The sequence below is a fragment of the Etheostoma spectabile genome, chromosome 7 (genome assembly GCF_008692095.1).
Source record: "Etheostoma spectabile isolate EspeVRDwgs_2016 chromosome 7, UIUC_Espe_1.0, whole genome shotgun sequence".
In the NCBI taxonomy this organism is placed as follows: Eukaryota; Metazoa; Chordata; class Actinopteri; order Perciformes; family Percidae; genus Etheostoma; species Etheostoma spectabile.
This window is the reverse complement of record NC_045739.1, coordinates 11749430-11772839: the sequence shown is the minus strand read 5'-3', so window position 1 is coordinate 11772839 and position 23410 is coordinate 11749430. Positions and strand designations below refer to the sequence as shown.

Below are 23410 nucleotides of genomic sequence, written 5' to 3'. Positions count from 1 at the left end.
TGTGTGTGTGTGTGTGTGTAAGACAGACACACTGGCAAAAGAACGGGCTGCACACCCTGCATACTGTTATCGGCTGGGGGTTACACGCCCATAGCTCCCAAAGGCTCTTTGCTGACGCCCATAAACGTCCAGCCAGAAAAAATAAGAACAAAAGAGAAATACAGGCAGAAGGCAGGGACTCTGTAGATACAGACACGGCTACACACTTCTAGTAGGTCATAAGTAAGGATTAGGATTACTTGTGTATTAGTCCATACATTGTTTTTACTATGGTAAAATCCTGGATATTATACTTGCAAACAGGAATTTCTAATTAAACAATTAAGTCATTTCTCAAACAACAATGTCACACATTTACTGGTCTATGATCCTCAGTTGTCATTTTACATACATTTCTATCAGATTTCTTTGGGTTTTGAACTGTTGGTCAGACAAAACAAGCATTAATAATGGGAATAGTTATTAGTTTACAGTGACAGGTTCACAGCCTGAACGGGGTCAGCTTTTATTCAGCAGATATTTCAATACACTCTGTCAAAAACTATTATACTCCAGGTGCATTTTCTAGGTCTTTTATATGCTCACCGTATAATTCACCGTGTTTCATTGTATTTCTGTCCTTTGTGTTTCCTAACAGAGAGCTGTAAAGACATCCTCGCTGACACTGGAAACTACGCTCAGCCGGAGGTCACCACGCTGACCTGATGCTGATTGGCAACGAAAAGGAGAAAGATTATGAACTTTTGGTGGAGTACATGCTGTGCAGAGCTTCTTTTTCTCCTTGAATTAACGGCAGTGCAAGATTTTTTTTTTAATGTAATACATCCAAATGCCTGTAGTAGAAAATTAGTTGTGTAGCAGATTTACCATATGTACACTCATTTACATGTTACAACCTTTTTACATGTGATGCATGATCATTGTACCATTGTATAATGTATACTTTAAATATTAGCTACCATTAAAGTAGCTCTATGAGTTCCTGCATAGTTTCAGCACAATTTCATTTTTGTGTCAAATCGTGGGCATCTCTCCTTGATACGCTAGCTGCCTGCCCCCTGAATACACTGTGAAAAAGCCCGGTCTTGGTAAACAACACAGAGGTCGTAAACGACTAGGGGCTCAGGCTGTGCACCAAAATACAACAAACCCCATTCCAGCCAATCCCCAACAAGATGGTTGGGGAAGGGGGTGGGGGTTAGTGACAGTTAGTCATAACAGTTACACAAACATGGGGGGCGGGGCTTGTTCTGCTTTGTTTGGTATTTTCTTGGAACGTCAACAGAAGTGACTTCATGCAGGAACTCAAAGTGCATCTTTTAATATGTTTATCATTTAGTGAACATGTCATAGCCTGTCTTAAAGACCCTAAAAAGGCTTCTTGTTGGCCAAAGGGGTCCAACATGAACACAATTTTCTGAGATTATTAGAACAGTTTTGGTTATTTCACATCACAGATTTCTGTTTCTTTTTTTCCTTTGTGCTTTTCTGGCAGGTTCAAAGTGGGCGGGGCTCAGTTGGAAAAAAGTGATATAATTTACTTCCATGCACCAAACAGGATTTAGCAACATTTGAATCTGATGACAGTTGGTTGGTTGTTTGGTCACTCTCAGACACACTGATCAAATCACACCCACACAATCCTGACGTGGCAGATTAGCTGGGTTTTGGGGTCGTAAAGCCTTAATAATATTATTATATTGGTTATTGGTCAGTTTTGACTGTTACTTATTTAGACATGAATTTTTAATGTTATGGAGAAAGACTTTTCATTGGTTTAATCTGACATTCTGAAGTGAGAATGTTTTAACCATATGGCAACATTGTTTGTTAATAAGATGTTGCATTATGTGCAGAAAAAGTGAGTTTTTGGGACAAAAAAACCCCCAACAATTGGATCAATTGGTCAATTGGATCTGTTAATATGGATTTGTACAGCAAAACTGTTACTGTGAACTAGGATTAGAAAACATACCCATAATTCTATGGAGCTAGAACAGTGACAGCAACCTGTGGTATTGAAAATAAAATTTGTCATTAAAACAAGAAATATTGGCACTGAAAAAGGTTGAGCTGATTATATAAAACGCAAACATAAAAAAGTAATAATTTCACAATCCAATTACACTTTGACATTTGTTTACATTATGATAGGTATTTCAATGTCAAGCTACATTTTTTTAGTGACAGTCTTTTTATTTTTACGCTGTCAAGATTTTTACAATGTCACTGGTTTTCAGTTTACCCACACACACATCCTCACAGATGTGTTAAAACCGCATATCTGCAATGTCTTCCCCAAGTTTACCTGGAACCTCTAAATCTCAAGGAAGTCTGTTTATTTCTACCATTTTTTTGGTGTTAACTTTTATTATAGACCTAAGCTGTTCTGTTTTGGCAGAGGTTAGCACTGTTCTCTTAATTAAGCACACGTTGTGGCTAATTGTAGTTTAGTCTCCCGCTGGGGATGTCAATCTATCTTCTATAATCTAGTATTTATAATAGCAGTAATTCTTGTCCTTTAGGACTCCTAAGACCAGTGTTATTGCTGGTGCACAAGGCTTCACTCACTCATTGGCTCCGTCGTGGATGTAAGAGAACAAACTCCGCTCTCTCTACCTGCTGCTAACACTGGCACAGAACCTTAATGTCCCTCCCCCATAACTCTCCTCCAATTACAAGTATAGCTGCTGACTGACAGGTTTCTAGGCAAATCACCCACTCACTAACAGGCAGAACGCATTCAGTGACAAACTGCCTTTATCGTGTTTTCCCAGTTTTAGGATTTAATAATATATAATAGGGTTGTGAGATTATTATTTGTTGATGTTTGTGTTTTATGTATCAGCTCAACATTTTACGTGCCAATATTTCTTGTTTCAATGCAAAATTTAATTTTCAATAGCACGGGTTACTATCGCTGTTCTAACTCCATAGAATTCTTTGATGATCATCCGGTCTTTGCCTTCTGTCGTGCCACTGCTTTTTAACACTGACCACAGGGACAACATGCAGATATTTTGTCGAGACACAGCTTGGTATGAACGCTGCTCAGGCAACACATTGTTTTTAAATACAATAAGAGAGTTTAACAAAAGAAAAAAATCATTCGGGCAGTATTGACTGTCTTTTACATTAGGCGTGTACAATTGATGCATCAGTGCTGGTTGAGTCAGGACCAAATGTTGACTGTTGATTAGATTAGGTCTACATGGTAGATTTTTAGTGCCATCAATAGTATAAAAAGAATAGATACATTGCAATGCCATCAGTTTCACTTGTGCCTCATGTTGAGTGCCTCATGGAGCTTAAGTGTGTGCAGTAATGTAATTAGATCTGTTCCTTAACACTTCTGGTTGTGTCGGATCTGTAGAAACCCTGTTACATGTTTCCACAGAAAAGAGAAAGAGGAGGAGTGTGGTTTCTTTCACTTGTGACTTATAATATATTCCTCATGGTCTACCATAGTGGCCTTATGTTTAATAAACAAAAGGGAAAGTTAATTTAATCTTCATTACACTCCAGCTTCGTTTCTATGCTGATCCAGAGCTCTGTAATTATATAGAAGCACAGTTGTATGTACATGTATCACAATAGAATATTTTGGATCATTTCTTTTATTAACTATTTTATCTTCTGTACATGTATGACATGCTATATGCACCATGAAATAGCTGTTGACTAATGAAAGATTATTTTGATCACTTTTTTAGCCTAATTTACTGTTTTAACTGTTGTATATATTTGAATGTGATGAAAAGCACACAACACGGGATCAGTTTCATATCCAGCCATTATGAATTGTTATGGAAATCAGATGTCAATTGTCAGGTGTGTGTGTGTGTGTGTGTGTGTGTGTGTGTGTGTGTGTGTGTGTGTGTGTGTGTGTGTGTGTGTGTACGCGCACGAGCGTGCGTGTGCGAGAGTAGGCATGTGTTTCTATGCACAAATAGAAATAAAATCCATTTTCCCTCCTGGTGTTGAAATAAATTGTTATTTATTTATTTTCATTCACATCTTACATTGTGGAATTTTTTTAATTTTTTTTTTACATTAACTGCCCAGTTTGCGGCAGTATATCTCTGCTGCTGCTGTGTCATCTACTGTACGGCTATTTATAGTGGTGACAGAAGTGAAGTATGGTGGTTGACACGATTATGTACCGAAGATGTAGATGGCATACAGATCACATCACCATGGAGATTTAGGATGACGGGCAACACTTATTACTGCTCTGCTGCCTCCGTCTCCCACTCTTTCACATGCAAAGACACACCACTCTCGCTCTCTCACACACAAACATATTGTACTCACCTCAGTCCAGCATTTTCATTACTGTTGTTGCCCATGAGGAACGTTTTGATGTTCAGGGATGTATTGTGCAGTGCACTGTGGTGATGAAGGGAGGGGGCAATATGTCATTGGTGAGTCTAAGCCATCAAGCATGAATGAATATGAAAGCAGAAAATAAAATATGGAAAAAAGATATTAATATGTCCAATATAACAAGAAGTCTGATTTATTGAGGGTTACATGTGTGGTCCCACAAGGATCAGTGCTGGATCCAAAATTGTTTGTATTGTATATAAATGACATTTGCACTGTGTCTAAAATATTAAATCTGGTTTTGTTTGCTGATGACACAAACCAAGCAACTTTTGGATACACTGGAAACTGAATTAGAAACTCTTTAAAACCATGTTTTAATCTCAACACGTCACTGCACATAAATAAAACTAAATACATAATATGTGGACATCAGAAGTTTCAGACATAGTGTATGTTAGATAATATTGAAGTATAGAGTGTATGAGAACAGATTTTTGGAAGACAAAATATGATGGAAACCACATGTTTCAGGCATATTTTCAAAACCTAAATATTAAAGTCCATAGCAATTCTGAACAAAACCAAAGACGTTCTTAATACAAATTAATTACTTTTATTATATCAATCTTTCATACTGCCATATGTAACTTGTGGCGTGGAAGTTTAGGGGAAAATGTATAAAACATTCACAAATCCAATTTTCTTAAATCTACTTAAATTTAGTGAACTTGTAGACCTTACAATAGCATCATTAATGTACAAAGTATATAATAGCATGTTGCCAGATTGTATCCAGAGGCTGTTTCAAATTAGAGAATGTCAATATGAACTGAGGGGAAGCTGTTATTTTCACTAAACCAAATAGCAGAACAAATGTAAAACAAAGATGTGTTTTGGTGTATGGAGTTAACCTGTGGAACAAATTAGAAATTGATATGAAAATGTGTAACAAAATCGGCCGATTAAAAAAATATTTAAACATAAGCTGATTGACAAATATAAAACAGAAGTGTGAATACCAGAGGGTACACAAAACGTATTGGATTTTTTTGTGTTGTAGTGTATACTTATTTTCTTTCATTTTCGTATGAAAATAATTCATTTAAAACGGGTAGGTGGCTTCTGCCCAGACCTTTTCGGTCCTGTTTGTTTCTTGTATGTATGTATGTATATATATCTTATTAGTATTGTTGTTTTTTGTTTGTTTTCTTGTCTCATTTTTTTGTTTTGTTTGTGAAAGTAAAAGCAACAAGGTTATGTTTTGTTTGTTGCTTGTTATCTGTGCATTGACTGTTGTGGGTTGCAGATGACGGGGAAAAAAAATAAAATAAAAAATGTGTTCATTCAAAAGCAGACAGTCTTTCACCAAAGCTAAATATGGACTTAGATACTGATTGTTCAGATAGAAGCAGGGCTATGACAAGTAGATGATCTAATTGTCTCTCAAACCTTATTTGGTTGTATAGGCATTGTGCGTGCAGAGCAATTTGTCCTTTGCATTAGGAATGGGCATGAGTCAGTATTCATATAGAGAGGTGTCCCTCCAGTGGACTTTTTTTCCAGAATAAATATGTGTGGTAGTGAAAGGGGAGAGACCAATCACATTTTTATCCCGTTTCATTTGAGCTATTGCTTACACATATGATGTCTATCAATATAAAATATAATTTTGCAAGTGATGAAAGTCACAGTTTGTTTGTAGTACCACCTGTGTGACACCCCTCAGTGAACTATATCTTGTCTCTCACACTATACGTCACCTTGCTTGCTGAGCTTGTCAGCTAGCTAGCTTAGCTATGTTCCACAGCAATTGTAACGTTATCTTACCTGATGTGTTTTATCCAGTGTCTTTTTATCAGCCGAGAAGTGACACTTATGTTGTGGTACAAAACACACGAGCATTGTAGCTTCAGTAAGACATCACCATCGCAACTTTGGGGTGAGCAGTCTTTCTAATTACGTATTTTTAAAGTCTTATACTTCAACAGTTTTACAATAAACTGAGACTTTCTTGACTTGCAAAATTACCTTTTAAATTGACAAACATTGTGTTTAATTCATGGCTTAATTCCAACGGAATATTTTTTTTCCGCAAATAATCGTGCATTCCATTTGTACTCGGCAAGTTGGAAACACGCTCCATGACCTCGGATTTCCGAGCTCAGAACTTGGGCAACCATTGAGTACCCCAAACTAAAAATCCGATATGGCTGCTCCATGCAACAGTTGTGAAAGCTGTAGTAGCATAGAGTTATAGCACTTATATATGACTTTTATTTGTGTCTCACTAAATCAGTCGTCCACGCAGCGTTGTCCATATTTTATCCGTGGACAATGTTGTTACGCTGTTTGTATGCACAAAGACAGGGTAGTGTGCTGCCATAAACTGGTATTGCTAACAATGGTTAACCTGGCTAAAGCTATTGAAAACAATGAAAATCTGACTTGTAAAGGGGACGCATTCAATTCAGGTGTGACATCATTCCCAGCTTCTGCTTCCGAGTTCTGAGTTAAGTTGAACGCACGATACGGTCCCATGGTGGTCCACCGGAAGGGAAGGGGCTTTGCCTCTCTATCAAGTATTCACTTCTCTCTTTCTTTCTTTTTTAACTGTCAAAATCCTACTACAATGTGCTACTATGACTGTTCGCTCATGCCAGCCACCAAGTTATGACGTTATCTTGTTACAACAACGCTCACCATCCTCTGAAAGTTATTCTTGATTGATTGTTTTAACCATGGATGAAATGGCTGGCCTGCCTCACGATTATATTTGCCATATAACGTTAACTACAGTATGTTAGCTGTACGGTTAGTCGATTCTTCTAATAATAAATCAGCAAGTTAAAGTTACATTAGGTTACATTACTTGCAGCTATTTGATCAGAATGAAATTACATAAGGTGAATAAAAATGGACAAATGTAATGTGAATACAGCTTTAGTTACATTAACTTCATAAAATAATAATACATTATTTCTGCCTAAGCCACTTCAGATAGATTTAGTTTTAGTATTCAAGTACTCTATAATAATTTATGAGCACCCAACAGAGTGGTTGTTACAGTGGTAGGGTGGCTTACTTTGTTCTTCCATTTCTGATTCAGTGTCAGGAAATCAGGAGAATCTAAACACTGATAGGCTTTTGAGACACAACATCACATGAATTTCTTGCTTGAGGTAAAACATTTCGCCTCATTCACGTTAGGCCATTTTTGTTGGTCTTTGCAATAATTTTGAATGCAATCGTGCTGCCAAATTTGCACGAAACAAAGGTGGTGTGAATGCGCCATTAGACACATCTGTGAAAGATGTTGCACTTAAATATACAATGGAGGATGTTGGGTGACGATTCATGAATGAATGAAAGTGTTTTACAGCTGTTGACAAACTGCCCTTAAATGTTTTCATTTTTGCTTTGTTGATATTTGAATGTCATGGTCATATGTCACAGGTATCATTATTACCTGGTTTTAACAAATGAAGCCACTCCACTACTGTAACAGCCATACTGTAGATAACAGAATACAAATGATCTCCAGAGGGAAATACAACCTTAACAATTCTCTTTAAACTTGGATACTGTACGTCTCCGTGCCCAGAGGGGATAATTGCCCAGCTGGTTCTTTTGATTTGGTTGAATGCCGTATTTTGATGACTCAATCAACACAAAGCAGCCCTCATGCTAGTGGCTGATAGGTTTCCACACCCTGATAACTCCATTAGTGAAGCAGCACCTCCCGCTCAGGAGGCCTGGAGGAGAGATGATTGACAGATGTGCGAGGCTGTGATTCATGAATCTAGATGAGCTCAGGCATAAGAGGAAGAGTCGAAGCTGGAAGTCGAGAGAGAGAGGATCTTTTGGCTTGTCCTCTCATCAGTGATTTCCCCCTTTCATTATTTCCCCTCATTCCTTTTTTCCTCCTCCGTTGAAGGTTGTCATGGCAATATTGAACACAGTTTCCATGGAGAAAGGCTGAACCAGAGCCATTTCACCAGTTCATTCATTGGTGCGACAATGTGGAAAAGGGACCATCTTGACGTCTCATCTTGTCTGGTGGAATAACAAACTTTCACTTATTAAAGGCTTCATGAGGATGTAATTTAGAGGGTGGCCAATAACAGGCAATGTCAACTTTCTATTAGGCCTATATAAGAGATGAAAAGCTTCCATATAATGTTTAAAATATGTATCATTTTTGAATTGTTCGGGCCTGAAAATGCCCAATATTTGCAAAGTTTTAATCAATGTATTGAACTCACTTTGTGCTCTTATTATTTAATCAAAAACAGACTGTCCATTAATCTGTTTGCAACACATTGTTGTTTTTTCTGTTATGAATCAGAAAGTATACGATTTTGGCTTTTACTTCTCTCTTCAACAAAAAGTACAAAATCATCTTTTGAAGCAGAATTCATCAGTAAAAACAAAGCCAAAGTGAAGCCACAATGACGCCACGTCAAACATTTCAATATCATAGCAATTTGGACCCTGTTTTACAGTACATTTTCCGGTCCAGCTCACTAGCTTCTTAGGGATAGATGACACAATGTTGATACTGTACAAATAAGGGGTTAAGGTTCTGTTTTATTTTCCTCTTTCTTCTCTCTAATTTCTGACATAGAGCGTCGTCCACATTTGGATAGCTAACCCTATTACCCTTCAGAACATGAGTGGATGTGGAGCCACAGAAGCTCTTCACTGCCTGGACTGAGCTCTCAACTCTTTATTAGGGATGTTTTGTTCACACGTTTTCACAGATTGGGTAAATAAATAAAAAACAAATCTTTGTTTGACAACCCTGATTTTAAGTAATCACAAATACTGTAATATGTGACAACAATCCAACCCTGTGAGTGTGGATGGAGACGTGTGATCTGTGAAGAGCAGAACAATTATTTCTCAGTCAACTGTCCTAAAGAGACTTTCCCCTTGCCACAGAAGCATTATGTGTTCAACACAAGGCCAGTCTCTTGCGGGTCACTAATGGACAGCACTCCCTGCTCTGTGTGTGTGTGTGTGTGTGTGTGTGTGTGTGTGTGTGTGTGTGTGTGTGTGTGTGTGTATGAGAGAGGAAGAGACAAAATGAGAGAGAGGGTTAAAAAGTGGGCGCTCCATCAGCAAGGACCCTGGTGATATGTGACACCAGTTCCCCCACGGCCACTGCTCTCTTCCTCAACCACCTTCACCTAACAATCACAGCAGCAACATGACACAGAAACACTGTTATCACAAACCATCTTTAATCTGGTAGATTTTTGAGTCTTGTTACCACTAATGTGTTATGATGGGCCATCACTGATAAAGAAAAATACTGATGAAGTTTACTGCAAGTAGCTCCAAGAGAAGAAAAATACTTTATTGAAAGTAGGCCAAGAGCAGTTATCAGGGCTGCATAGGAAACAGCTGAAGTCACTCACAAACAGCTTGTGACTTAAATAAGACAGGAAATGTTATAACAGGGCCCTTTTATTGCTGCTGAATTCTTCCACATAGACTTGGAAATAACAAAATAGTTTTAGGACTGTTTTCTGTCCAAAGGGAAAGGCCAGGCAGAAGAGCCGCTTCATTATAAGCTCATTTGGCTTCCACTGACGGAGGAAAATATGAGAAAGTGTGTCTGGATGTGTGATGAGGAATCTGTTTCATACAGCTGTTGTTTCCAAAACACTTTTGCATGGGTCCTTTCTTCATGATGCCAATATTCATTCAAGAAAATATCCATGTTTAGGTGATAGTCAACATTTTGGGAAAGTTAGATGAGAAGATTGACACCACTCTCATGTCTGACAGTTGGCCAGGCTGGAGACTTGTCATCACCATGAGGTTGCCAAGCAACCAGAGGAGATTCCAGGATGTGACTACGCCCAGTTGAGAAAAAAAAATGCACTGTTTTGTAGAGATTAAAAAAATTATAAATAATGTGTTAATTAGTGCGTGTTAGAGTTGCTGGCATGCGGTTACATTTGGACAGAGACAGTCTAACTAAGCTAAGCTAAGTCATTTAGTTTATTGAGCCTTTATATTTGTATTTTCTAAAAGAAATATCTGTAAAGGCTGTAAAACCAATTCAGAATTATGGCAATTCTTTGTACATTTTAAAATAATGACAAATAACCTAAAACGTTTAATAGTATATAACTAGAAACAACTGAACATTACTTGCTGATATTTACACATCTTATGCAAGAACATACTCTAGATTTTCACATTCAATAGCAGATGGACAATGAGTTTTACACATTTCGCTTTGCGTACTTGTAAAATGATGATCTACATATAAAATAGGAATAACATACATAATAACATACACATATTTCCCATAATATAATAGTATGAACTATATAATCTGAACCATGTGTATGCAACCTTTTACCTCTCAAGTTTCCTGATTGTGGAACATGTTGGTCGTGACACTGCTCTGGAAGACTCAACAATCAACCTTCACCAAGTGACCCGGCTATTTGGATTTGTGCCAACTGGTGAAAGCCAGCTTTGAGAAGCCAACTCCTTGTATGTAGATATCTCCCAGGTGGATTGCGAATGTAAACAGTTTAACAATCATGGGGTGTTTCCAAGAAACATGTATGTATCTTGAACAAACTTACTAAAAATATCACCAATCGGAGTGACAAGTAACTATTTGACTGATGATGTTTGGGTGACATTTCAACTGTGGCTGCTTATCTTTTTTTAAAATTTGGAGTCAGCAAAAAAGCAGGAAAGTTTAGAAAAAAACTCTTAAAGCTCTTTACTACCATTTAGTAAAAATTATGCTACTGATGGATGAGAAGGGATGTCTAGTGCAAGAGCTTGGCCATTATGTTTACAGACAGGGGAAATAACCCAGCCATTAGTATATGCATTTGCTTCTTTACTATGCTCACTCAAGGCTCTGATATACTGGGTCCATTTAGATACCCATGAAGTCACTTCCTGACACTTTGAAAGGGAATAATTAAAAAATGAATAATAGAGGTATGAAAAGTAGGAGCTTGTAAATATAAATTGCTCCTATAGCTTTGTGAAATGCTTTAAAGGCCTCTGTTAAAACATGACAGACTGTTCTCTTTACGGTAACACATTGCAAACCTTCAACCTCCCAGGATGTCTTTACAACATTCTGAAATCAATGAGGAGTTAGAGAATAAGAACATGCGTTCCTTCTCAGCAGTGGCCTAATCAGCGCCCACTGCTCCTTAGCTGTCCTTTAAGAGCTGCACTCCAATAGAATGGAGGAATGGGTGCAATCATCCCTTTTGACCCAGCCAGTGCACACTAAATGACTAATGCATTAGTGATGAGGCCTCCCCCAGGTGTCTGGAGAATCATAAGGCACCATCATGAATCATTGTGCTACCTTCAACTCCTCTGTGAACCATCTAAAGTTGTTCAATATTTGATATTGCTGTCTATTTACTAATTGCAGCCTTTGATTGCACTTGGTCGGGTTATCTTACTTTGAACTGTGTTTCACTGCTCTAGGAGGTGTATGCTGGAGACTTGGACTTCTTTGAAAGTTAAATAAAAAATGGTGTATTCTTGCAAATTACAACAAACAGCCATGCTAGAGGCTCTAGGCTGTAGCCTACTCAGGCACAGCAGTGCTTAGAGCTAAATGCTAACATCAGCATTCGAATGTTAACAATAACTGTGCTAATGACAATGGTAACATAATTATGCTTAACTGGTATATATAAGAAGCCTCATATGTATAATGTTTATTGGGTTTACCAAAGTTTAGCGTGTTGGCTTGCTAAAAGCTAATTGGGACCAAACACAAAGTACAGCTGAAGGTGATGGGAACAGCAATTGTTTTCTAATGATGTAAACAGATGACATCTTGTATTGATGCTAGTTTCACCTTAAAACCAAGAAGGTTTAACTGCAACATCATGTCTGTACATCAGTCATCTCCACCTGGGTTATTTATTCATTGGTGGTGATTTCCCTTCCTTCATTCACACCAACTTGCCTGGTGTAAGCAGAAGTGCCTGCAAGGCAGTGTCAACAGATGGATTCAGCGCAACCTGAAACCATAGCAACCAGTGAGGATTTCTATAGGAGCAGCAGTGATCAATGCAACAAATCAGCCTCCTAAACCATCCAAAGACTTACAAAAGGTAAACCACAATACCCGATTCCCCCCTCACACTTTAGGACGCCAGTCTTTCAGCTCTGGTAATCTAGCTGTCACAGAAATGGAAAAAACAAGTGTTTAACACACCCAAAGTCATCATTCAGCTGCAGTAATTATAGTTTGTATAAAAATGTTTTACAGCACAACTATAAACCCATCTCTTGGAGTAAAATACAATTTCTGACATTTTTGAAGTGGTAGGAAGTTAAAGGTGAAGATCACTCAAGTGGTAAATACAGTATGTCTGCCTTTGAAATTGGCGAGCCACCATTGTCACACCATGTGATAGTATGTTGTATTTTCAGTTAGGTGAGATCAACATGAAGCATATGAAATAATGCCCAAGACATCTAGAAGACTTCCATTTGATGGAAGGAGGCAACATTAGGAAACATGGAGTCTTGGATTTGAATGTTTCAGTGTGAACATCATAATAGTTAATAATAATAATAATAATAATAATAATAATAATAATAATAATAATAATAATTATGATAATAATAACTTATTAGATTTATATAGTGCGTTTTCGTAGACACTCAAAGTGCCTTTGATGATTGTTGAAAATAACATCTAGGTCTAAAAAAGGTTATAGTTTCATCACGTAAGCACAGTTGAAGGGTAATTTCAATTTTTCAACCTGGACCCCATTTCCCCATGCATTGTTTCTAATAGACTGATGTGTGAAAAAAAGAAATTACCTTTTAAACTTATTGCATCAGCTTACAACAAGAGGATTCCGGATAGTCTTCCATAATACTAAGAAATGACTGATGAGATTAGATGACAGTGTTTGTCTATGAGCTTGTTCGACCTTAGCCCTGCATGGAGCCCACGTAACTTCTAGGCAAGTCCTGCCCAACAAAGCAGCACGATTGATGGGCGTTAAGTATTGACCTTGAGTGGTTAAGGTTAGGATAGCCGATTGGTCTGGTCATAGGACCTAAACAAATCTGGTTACGTTACCTTACGTAAGCATGGACACCTGGCCAACAGTGGTGTGTGAATGCTATTGACCGGCGGTTCTTGCCTAGAAGTTGCATGGGTTCCATAATAACGCCTCAGCCCTACCCCTCTCTCTTCCTGGTGCATGAAATATCTTCCTGTTTACCTACAGTATGACTCTTCATACAGATACAGAACTTTTCTGTGAAGACGAATGGAAGTACTTTGCATGTGTATTTGAAAAAAATTGCAAAGAAAGGGCATTTTTACTGTAATAAAATGCTGTTTTCTTTTTACTTCCTATGTTTGCATACTTTATATCCATCAACAGCTGCTTTTTCACACCTATCTGCCGAGCTTGGTCTTGTTGAAATCCCAATCACCCATCCTTATTGTCCCTCCAGATATGTATCTGGCTCTTCTTTAAGGCAGCAAAAACTCCAGTGCAAGTAAAACGTGAAAGTTTATGGAAACTTTGCCGTTTGCGGGTGTCTGGGGCCGCAGTGGCCTAAACCATCTGATATAGATTCAGGAAGACAAGGTGCATTGTGGTCTAGTCGAGATTTGGTGTGATAATTGCTGCTGTCCAAATGCTCTTAAGTTTTTCTATGAGATGGCTGTGCAGCTACATCTTTACATCTAGCATTACTATTCTAATGTAAAGGGCACTGTTTTTTAAATAGCTATATCATATATATACATATGTCCTCTAATATATCTGAAAAAAACAAATGCTGCAAGATTCATTTCTCAAAATCTTGACATTGCTTCCTGCTTCCCTTGACTTTGCGTCAGATAATCGTCCTCTCCAGCTCTCACAGCAGTGCATGTAGCCCTGCACAAATCTTGTTGCTCATCCAACAGGAAAAAACAAACGGAGAGGAAACAGCCATCTCTCGTGACTCACTCTACCTGTTTCCCTGTGTCCCTCTTCCAGCTGATTATGACTGCTATCTACAACATATGCCTCAACACTTCACCTGCTCACTCTTCTACATAAAGGTATTTAAAATACCTTGCCAGGTTTAACAAGTCTCTAACTACTGAAATTAATTTTCTGACATTGCAAAAGTACTCTCAGGAACTACTTCTCCATCTGAGTCTCATGGTAGGCTAATGGTTTAAAAAAATGGTGTCTGTCTGGTGGTAAGAATGACCGAATGTGTTTCCTTAGCTCAAAACATGCTATTGACAGGTAGCATGGGATGGAATTGCATTTACAAGTTTGGTCTGTTGGTCTTTCCACAGAACAACATGTGGCCTCCTTCTCTGCTGTGAAAGCTCAGCGCTCAGCGTCAAGACTAGCTGGTCAAACAGTAATTCAATTCAATTAAAAAAATCCCTTTTAGGGAGAAACCTCAGGTGGTGAGGAAACCTTCCTTTAAGGGAGAAACCTAGGAAAGACCCAGGCTCTTGGTAGGTGGTGTCTGACAGTTGGGGGTGTGATGAACAGTGGCAATAATAGTCACAATAAAGATGATGGAACTATGACTAGAAATAGTAGTTGTAGTAGTTTATGTTGTAGCACGACACTGCAGGGTATAGCAGGGCAGAGCAGGGCACTGCAAGGCATAGCAGGACGTAGCAGGGCACTGCAGAGCATAGCAGAGTTAAGCAAGGTTGAGCAGGGTCGAGCAGGGCACAGCAAGACCACGGCAACAGCTGCAACAATGATTTTGGACCCTCCCTGATCCAAGGAAACATGCTGGGGGAAAAAGAACAGAAGGACTCTGGAGAATGACTCGCCAGAACTAGGTTAGCAAAACAATTACAGCATAACTAAGAGAGACAAAGTAAAGAGAGGAGAATTCTCCCCTGCCGCATTAGGCTGTACTGCCCTGACTCCCTCTAGTTTTTTTATATTATTGATTATATGGTAAATTAATCTGACGACTATGAAGAGAAGCAGAGAAGAGAAAGGGTGCCGTGTCTGTAGCTATACACCCTCCCCCCGCCGGTCTAGGCAGAATGCTGCAACTCCTCACTCCATAACCATAAGCTTTATCAAATAGCTGTAGCTGATAGTTGAAGGCTCTGGTTCCAATTCTACTTTTAGAGACTCTAGGAACCACAACTAACTCTGGATTCTGCGCAGAGCTCTAGTGGAACAATAAGGTACTATGAGCTCCTCAAGATTTGATGGTGCTTGACCATTTAGAGCTTTGTAGGTCAGGAGAAGGATTTTACATTCAAGTCTGGAGTAATCAGCAATGAGCTATCGTAGCTGTCAGCGCAGTCTTCTGAGCAGGCCTCACAGAGGACCATCTGGCCTCTGCTATAGAGGCTGACATCTAAGAATATGACTGATGGATTTCTGCCCAAACAATTCTTAATTTGCCAGGAAAATGCCGCTCAAAGTGTGAAAAATGTCCATCGACACAGTCTTTTCCTGGATTAGGTGGTGGGGCAGTGGGAAAATGGGAAGTGGCCTCTTGGCTGCCTGTGCTGTTTTTAGATAAACATCTGTAAGGGATCCTGCAGGTGGGATTCCCATTACAGTAATGCGTGTGCATATACACTCTATGCATGTATAATCAAGTCACCTCTGCCTTTTTGTGTGCCTCATATGTTACAATGTGTTGGGAAATGATTTGTTTACAGGATACAGAATAGTGAGATGTTCTTCAAAATGAACCGGACAGCCAAGTCAAGAAAGGAAGTGTGACGCAGCCTGTGAGACAAATAGCTTGACATTTACACACAACAACCTGTGAGGCCCAAACCAACACAGCAGCATCAGTCACTGCTTTTTTTTTACTCTGAGTGCATGCTGTCAAACACCAATAATTGAAAATAACATCACTCTGTAGACTTCAAGATGGCCTGTGGGAATGGAGCAGTATTTTATTAAATCCACTAGTCAGCTGAAGTAAAGCTGCAATTAGAATGAAATTCTGAGACAAGAGCTACGTGTGTAGAAACAGGATATTTTCACACCATTGTGAACACTGATGTTCAGCAAATGTGTCTCTTGCGTGACCCTGATGTAAATCTGTACCACCTGACTGCACATACACTATGAGCCACCATGAGCAGCTGTAAAGAGCCAGAAGGTGATGGACCACACAGCACAAAAGGATGATGATGTGTCCCTGTCAACAGTTCATAATAAAGTCTGGGTTGCAATGGCTTTACGAGCGTGTGCAAGCTTTACTCTGGCAGATGGCCCAATATTTATCAGTGCTATTAACGCCTGGATCTGTGCTACACAGCTCTGCACATGCGGCAGTTTAGTAGGCTGAACTGGACATGGTGAAACCACTGTGGGCTACCAAACCAAATTGCTGCATCCATTTCCGACCAACTGTCTGCCACACGGGGCATGAGACAAGCAATTTAGGCAATTTAGTTGTGGGAAGATGTTAAAAAATAGCCGCATGAGTGAAGTACTCTAGAGATGGGGGCTGAAAGTGCAAATGAACAAATAAAACAGCAATAATTATCACTTTATCATTACAAGTGGGCAAATAAACAGATAAAACTAACATTCAGACAGAAGCCTTTCTTCAAAACGACAAATTTTAAATTTTGTGTAAGTAAAAAACTTCTTCCTTCACTGTTCATAGCAGGAACCAACACTATTGTACAAACAAATGCTTTTAAAGCTGTTACAGGGGTAATTTTGTATGTGTTTTTGTCTCTTTCACACATAATCATTTTGTAACATACTTAGAGTAACTGTCCACTGCATGAAACACATTCAGTTAGTAATTGTAATGACTATAGTGGATTAAGGAATTTTGTGATTATGCCAAATACCATTTGTTTTATTCCCAATTAAGCCACATGAAGATTTGGATCAGTTAAAAATCAATATCCTATCTATAGATCTTATATTGGTTATTATGGTCAGATATTATATTTTACTACCTTCTGTCTTTTTTGTGCCCTGCACATCCCTTCAGGGAAAGTTTTGTTTACTGTTCTGTTTTACATAGCCAAAAGGCTCAGAACTGCAATTAATTCAAGGCTAAACTTTTAGATAAGATACTTTATTGTCATTTACCTTTATCGGTACATATAGGAATTAAATTGTGTAAAAAAAGTTCAGTTTATTGCACGCTCCTCTCCTTGTTCAGTTAGCTGCATTAGCCTGCTACGAGGACCAGAGGCCAAAGTCGTTAGCCTTCTGCTAACCCTAGCTTACGGCTGCGGCTAATTCAAGTTCATATTTTTTGTAGCTAACTAGAGCCTTGATTCACAGTATATCCCCTCAAAGGGCTTTATAAAGAAAACATGATGGTAATTCTCATAGAATTGCTATATAACCCTCATTAGGGTGAAATTAATGCCTACTATTCTTATAGGTTACTGTCTGAAGCCGGTGCATACCCATGCTCGCCTGATGGGAGGGTCTGGACAGAGAGGAAAGAAGGAGAGCTGCAGGAGGAGGTCTTACTCTTCTTCAAATTCTGTTTGTTTGCCTTCTTCCTTCCATAGCTTTAAGTAATGTTAGTATAAATAAACTAAACTTTGGTCCTGAAAAACACATCTTTGGACACCTTGTTATCTCACCTGGTAGAACCGGCGCCCATATGCAGAGACTCAGTCGTCGACGCAGCGGCTCAGGGTTTGTTTCCAACCAATGGCCGTTTGCTGCCTGTCTTTCCCCCCCCTCCCCCCCCCCCCCTTTCCTGTCTACATTTGAATTCACATTTGAACTGTCATCAGAATAATGAGACAATCAACATAGTCTGTCATAAAAGTGTTTATTTTAATTTCCTGTTCACTTCATCATTTTTGTACAGTCTCAACGTTATAACAACCTGAATCTTCACACGCAGATTCAGACTGAACAATCAGAAGAAAATGTTTGACTATATATACTCAAACACTATATATAGTCAAACTGGATTAGATCAGTAGCACACAACACCGAGAGAGGAGAAAATACACACACATTTAAACACCACAAACTACATATCGCTTACTTTACACACACACACACACACACACACACACACACACACACACACACACACACACACACACACACACACACACACACACACACACACACACACACACACACACAACCACACACGCACAAACCAACAGACAGCAAAGTAACATCACCTGCAGTACACAAATCAAAAAATATATCAAAATATACAATTATTATTTACAGCTCAAGTATACACCCGGTCACTCTTACTATATACTATACTCAGTGTGGATTTATCAGAATGTACATCAATATGTACAGATTAAATACATATCATGTCTTACTGTAAATACTATAAATATAATGGATTTGGTCACATAAAGACTATTTGCACAGTTAAATAAATACACTATTACTCTATTTTTGTTGCGTTATTCACAGTAATTCAACTGAGTTATGTTAATCTAGAAGCTGCTTTGTAGTACATGATGCAACACAGCCAACACATGGACAAGACAAAGAGACCCTGGAGTTGAAGTTTTCAACAATAAATATCCAAAGTCAATAGCCTACTAAATGCCAATATGTTTTTACTGAGCAAATTTTAACCAATATGATATAACATTTTTCCACTGGGCAGAGTATTTCTACAGTGTCTTTAATGTTAGAGGAAAAACCTGCTGTGTCTGGTGTGGAGAAGTGGGAATTCCTTGACAAAATACGACAAACTGTGCATCATGTATTGAAATAAGCCAGGGGTTTAAAAATGAGGTTGCTCTTTTCAAAAGACTATATGAACTCATGTGTTTTGATTGTGCTCTTTCCTCCACACCAGTATATGCTCAGGTTTGTCCCCACTCATGTATTTATTGTGCAGATCAATCTATAGTTAGAACAAACTATAATGGTGCAGTTTAGCTGTAGATGGCAGTGCACTTCAGTGTGCAAATGTATCCTCCAGTGACCCCTTGGATTATGCAGGAATTAGTGCATATCTAACATAATCTACAGGTTTCACCATTCAGATAACCCACACTGACACTATTTTTAACTCATTGATGGGAACTTGCTCACCAAGACATGCAACTCCTTTGTGCTCACTTTCCTGTGCTTCCATGAATGTGCTTTAATGTGCTTTAATGTGTCCTGGTGTGTCAGAGCTTTTAAACTGCAGGGGAGTTCAGGAGAGTGTATTCACCTGAGGTTATGTGTCATTTGTGTCCCAAGCCAATTGATCAAAAACATTTGGTTTCTTGTGCTTATTATGATGCACCAATCAGAGCCAGGGGGGGTGTCTACTGCTCTGCAAACACGTTCATTCTCCCTTGTGGGGGGAGGGGCTCAGGAGACCATTTTGGGCTTCAGCAGAAAGGGAGGAGGGACAAGTTGTTGATGTTCAAATGTTTTGTCCTGGATCTTTCCAATCCTACCTACAGTACTTCACCTAAACCAGATGTGTTTGACAAAGTGGCTTGTGATCAATTGTGTATTGTGCCTTTTGTGGACCTTCAGCCCTCCATCTGTCTCTTTATATAAATATTGCTAACCAATACATATTCTGTGACAGCATTCATGTGATTAATGACAAAGCTTTTGTCCAACCTGCACTTGACAAACAACTCCAGGGTCTCTATCTAATTAAAGTGCTCAAGTGAATGAGATGAACCAAACTGACAAAAGCATAAGGCAAACAGACAACAGAGATGCTGTTCAGGCACCAAACAATGTGACTGACTGTGCTTCACACTACATCTGTTCAGTCTCAAGTATTGGTGTTGTCTCAGGGAGGGGCCACGAGAGACAGAGAGTCATTGGCTCCTCTGCTGGCCAACAGAGACATCCAGTGATGAAATCTGTGTATTACCACTTAGTTCAAATATATATATCACTGCACAATTTCAACATTATACCCCTAAACATACATTGTCATACAAGATTAAAGACATTTTTTATACAAAAAAGGATTAAACTTTTCACATCTCAGTTCACAAAAAATACATCAAAGTGTACATTTTAGTGCTTGTGAAATCCATAGTGGTTCTAATTTGAGGAATGTACAACAATTAAACCCAAACATCTTCCTCTTAGGTGTGACGCATGATAAAGCCACAACGCGGCACGGCAGTGAACCTCTTACTTAATGCACTGTAAAACATTTGAGATATATTCTTGTAGTACCTCAAAAGTAAAATATCTTGTGTGTATTGCTGAGTACCCAGCTGTACAGGGGGAGCAGACAAAGCAAGATGTCCACTCTTCTATTCCTCCTTCACATCAGAAGAGGATCTGTATCTATGGTGCGTTGCCACAGCTTACGCTGGGTGATGCTGTTCTATTTTTAAAGAGGCACGGTCACCGGGAGCTCTCATTCAGCGGCAGACTTGCACAGGCACGTACACAAACTCACATTTTCCAATTCCTTCTAGCCTCAGTACTGTAACACACAGACAAACGACGAGTGTGATGCCGCTCTGCTTAGCTCTACTCGTGCACTGCCACCTCTGCCCTTCTAAGGCATCGATTAAAATGGAATCGCTTGATTACATTGATTGATTCAAATGGAAAAGCTTTGTCTAGACCAGCTGCGACTGGAACAGCAGCGAGACGACGTGTGCAGTGCTGTTGGCAACAGCTCCAGAGCCTTATTTGTCAAGAATAAAGGTTGTTTAAAAGAAAAGTGCTGCTCTGTGTTAAGGCTCAGAGATGCTCTCAAATGATAGTGGGTGTCGGTGCTTCTGAATTAATGGAGAAGAAATGAAGAAGCGAATAGTTTCCCCTCGTTTTGCACTTCTGTGATGTATATACATGATTTACGGTGACATCTCAGACTATTGCACAATACATATGTACATTATTCTACATTAGTTGGGAAAGTAGGGATAGAAGGAGATCCACAGTTTTATGAGGACCCTACTTTGACTGGTTATTATTGCTGATGCATGATAGGCACAATAAAGATGCAATGTGCTTGTAACACTGTTTACGCTATAAGACTTACTTATTACCTACTGATATGAATGGATTTGTAATAAATTTGCTTTTTGGATGAGAAATGGACTCATATGGTGATACTGATCATGAAAATAAGTTCTTTCTGAGTCTCCTTCCATCCATCCTAACCCATCCTTCACTCCCCCCTCTGTTCCTGTCTCTTTCCCTCTCTCTCTGCCCCTGTTTTACTTTGACAAATGGAAAATCATCATATCTGTTGGGACTCACATTCCCATAATCCCTTCATTACAGCTGGGATTGACAGGCAACTGGCAGCACGGATGCTATGACGGGGAAGAACCAAAGGTGAGGAGCATAGGGGCAGAAAAGGGGGGACTCAGAGAGAGAGACACAGCTCTGGAGGTTTAAGGTGCAGTAGGTAAGACTTATAAAACTAACTTTCTATCATATTTGCTGAAACTGACCCAATGTTTGGTTGAATTACATGAAGCAGGTAATTAAAAAAAAAAGCTCCCTGAACAGCTCCCTGTTCAGATGCACCAATCAGGGCCAGGGGGGTGTCTAACTGTGTGTCAATCACTGCTCACGCACACACATTCATTTTCCCTTGTGGGGGAAGGAGCTTAGAGACCGTTTTGGGCTTTAGCAGAAAGGGTGGAGGGACTGAGAAGTGGTCGATGTCGTAAAAATTTTTGGCTAAGTCCTGGATCTTTGCAATCCTACCTACAGCACCTTTAAGGTGTGATGAACGCTGCAAGAGCTGACAGTGAATTTTCATTGCCTCCTGACTTTCTCTGTTCCTCCCTTTCTTCCTCTGTCTAAGCAAGGCTGGGGTTTAATGGATGATCTATGAGCTCAGTGGATCATAGCTCAGACTCGGGCGAGCCGATGTTCTGGTAGCCTGTCTTGGTGCTGGTGCCGTAGTTGGTGTTGGTCATCTCCTGGGTGCCACCGGGGCCCAGGTAAGCACGGTGGGCAGGCATCGGGGAAGGAGCCTCGCTGAGCTTCTTGCTGAGGATGAAGCGCTGCTCGTCCTGCTCTTCGAGGTTGGAGATGTCCTTCATCATGCCTTTACGGTAGGAGACGGACAGCTTGTTGGAACCGTCTGAGATCAGGTTGAAGTGGCGAACAATAAAGACGAGGGGTAAAGGCAGCATGGCCAGCACGATGAGGGAGTAGGCCATGGCTAAAGCCCAGGGAGGGTAGCTGTGGAAACGCTCTGCGCCCTAGCAAACAAAGAGTGCAGAGGGAAGAGGATGAATAAAATGGCATAGAGGTTTAAAAACAGGAGAAAGAGGAAGACATTTATGGATTAATCAAGTCTGGTTGTGCTTTCATTCTTTGTTTATCCAAGAGCCACTGAACACAGACCTCAGCCTCCACCCAGGCGTTGTATCCTGCAGGACTGGTGGCCATCTCAATGACAGTGGAGAAGATGAGCACCACCAGGACAGCTGGCGACACAAATCTCCACATGTAGTAATAGAAGGTGTATGGCCTGAAACCAAGCATGTCCTCTAGGTCCTGCATGAACCTGTGAGGAAGTGAGAAAAATAAATAGTGGGAAGGAGTTCCATCTAAGGATCCCAGTTGACCATGCCAATAAGCAAACATGCACAATACCAGTGTCCTTAAATAGATTACAGCACCCATCATCAAAATGATTAATTACATCTCTGATTTTTATTGATGATGAAGTCAAAATGTCTGCTGTGAAAAAGCTCTATTGTTTGTTGTTATCTGTCCTGGCTGTGTCCTTGTCCGTTCCCTCTTTATATAGTAGTGAGCAGCAAATTCAGATTTCGGACTCTTGTGAATCATTGTCATTTGCATTTTGTATCATCACTCACATGTGAATGTCACAGTGTGAAGCATTGCATTGTGGGATTGATATCAGACACTTCTGAGTATCTACAGTCATGCTAGATGCTCCGTGAGGCTGTACTTACCTGTAGACACAGTGTTGCTTTAAGCTAAATGCTAATGTCAAAATGCTAACATGCTCCAATGACAATGTCGATATTTTAACAGTAAGTGTTCACTCGTCACCATCTGAGTTTAGTGTGTTGTTACGATGCTATGCTCCAACAGGGTTAGTACTGACTTGTAACACACGAGGGGGCCGGTTTGTGTGACGCTGATTTAACCCAGCCCAAGCG

General features: G+C 39.6%; 2 protein-coding genes and 1 long non-coding RNA gene across 3 annotated transcripts in view; 1 reads left to right on the top strand and 2 right to left on the bottom strand.

Annotated features, from left to right (window-relative positions):
* kcnc4 (potassium voltage-gated channel, Shaw-related subfamily, member 4) overlaps positions 1 to 1883 on the top strand; it is a 21848-nt gene extending 19965 nt beyond the window's left edge. The window contains exon 4 of the mRNA XM_032521412.1: positions 638 to 1883. Within this exon, the coding sequence (XP_032377303.1) occupies positions 638 to 705 (68 nt within the window). The 3' untranslated portion in view covers positions 706 to 1883. The remainder of the gene's footprint in view (positions 1 to 637) is intronic.
* A 3000-nt stretch (positions 1884 to 4883) lies between these two features.
* Positions 4884 to 14486, bottom strand: LOC116693092 (uncharacterized). The gene is made up of 3 exons (XR_004332844.1): positions 14477 to 14486; positions 11393 to 11396; positions 4884 to 5031 (listed from the first exon to the last, which is right to left on the bottom strand). It is a non-coding gene; the product is annotated as an uncharacterized LOC116693092 (long non-coding RNA).
* A 5773-nt stretch (positions 14487 to 20259) lies between these two features.
* Positions 20260 to 23410, bottom strand: part of slc6a17 (solute carrier family 6 member 17) — an 18965-nt gene continuing 15814 nt past the window's right edge. The window contains exons 11-12 of the mRNA XM_032521150.1: positions 22623 to 22785; positions 20260 to 22477 (exon numbers count right to left, since the gene is read on the bottom strand). Coding sequence (XP_032377041.1) covers positions 22115 to 22477; positions 22623 to 22785 — 526 coding nt within the window. The 3' untranslated portion in view covers positions 20260 to 22114. The remainder of the gene's footprint in view (positions 22478 to 22622; positions 22786 to 23410) is intronic.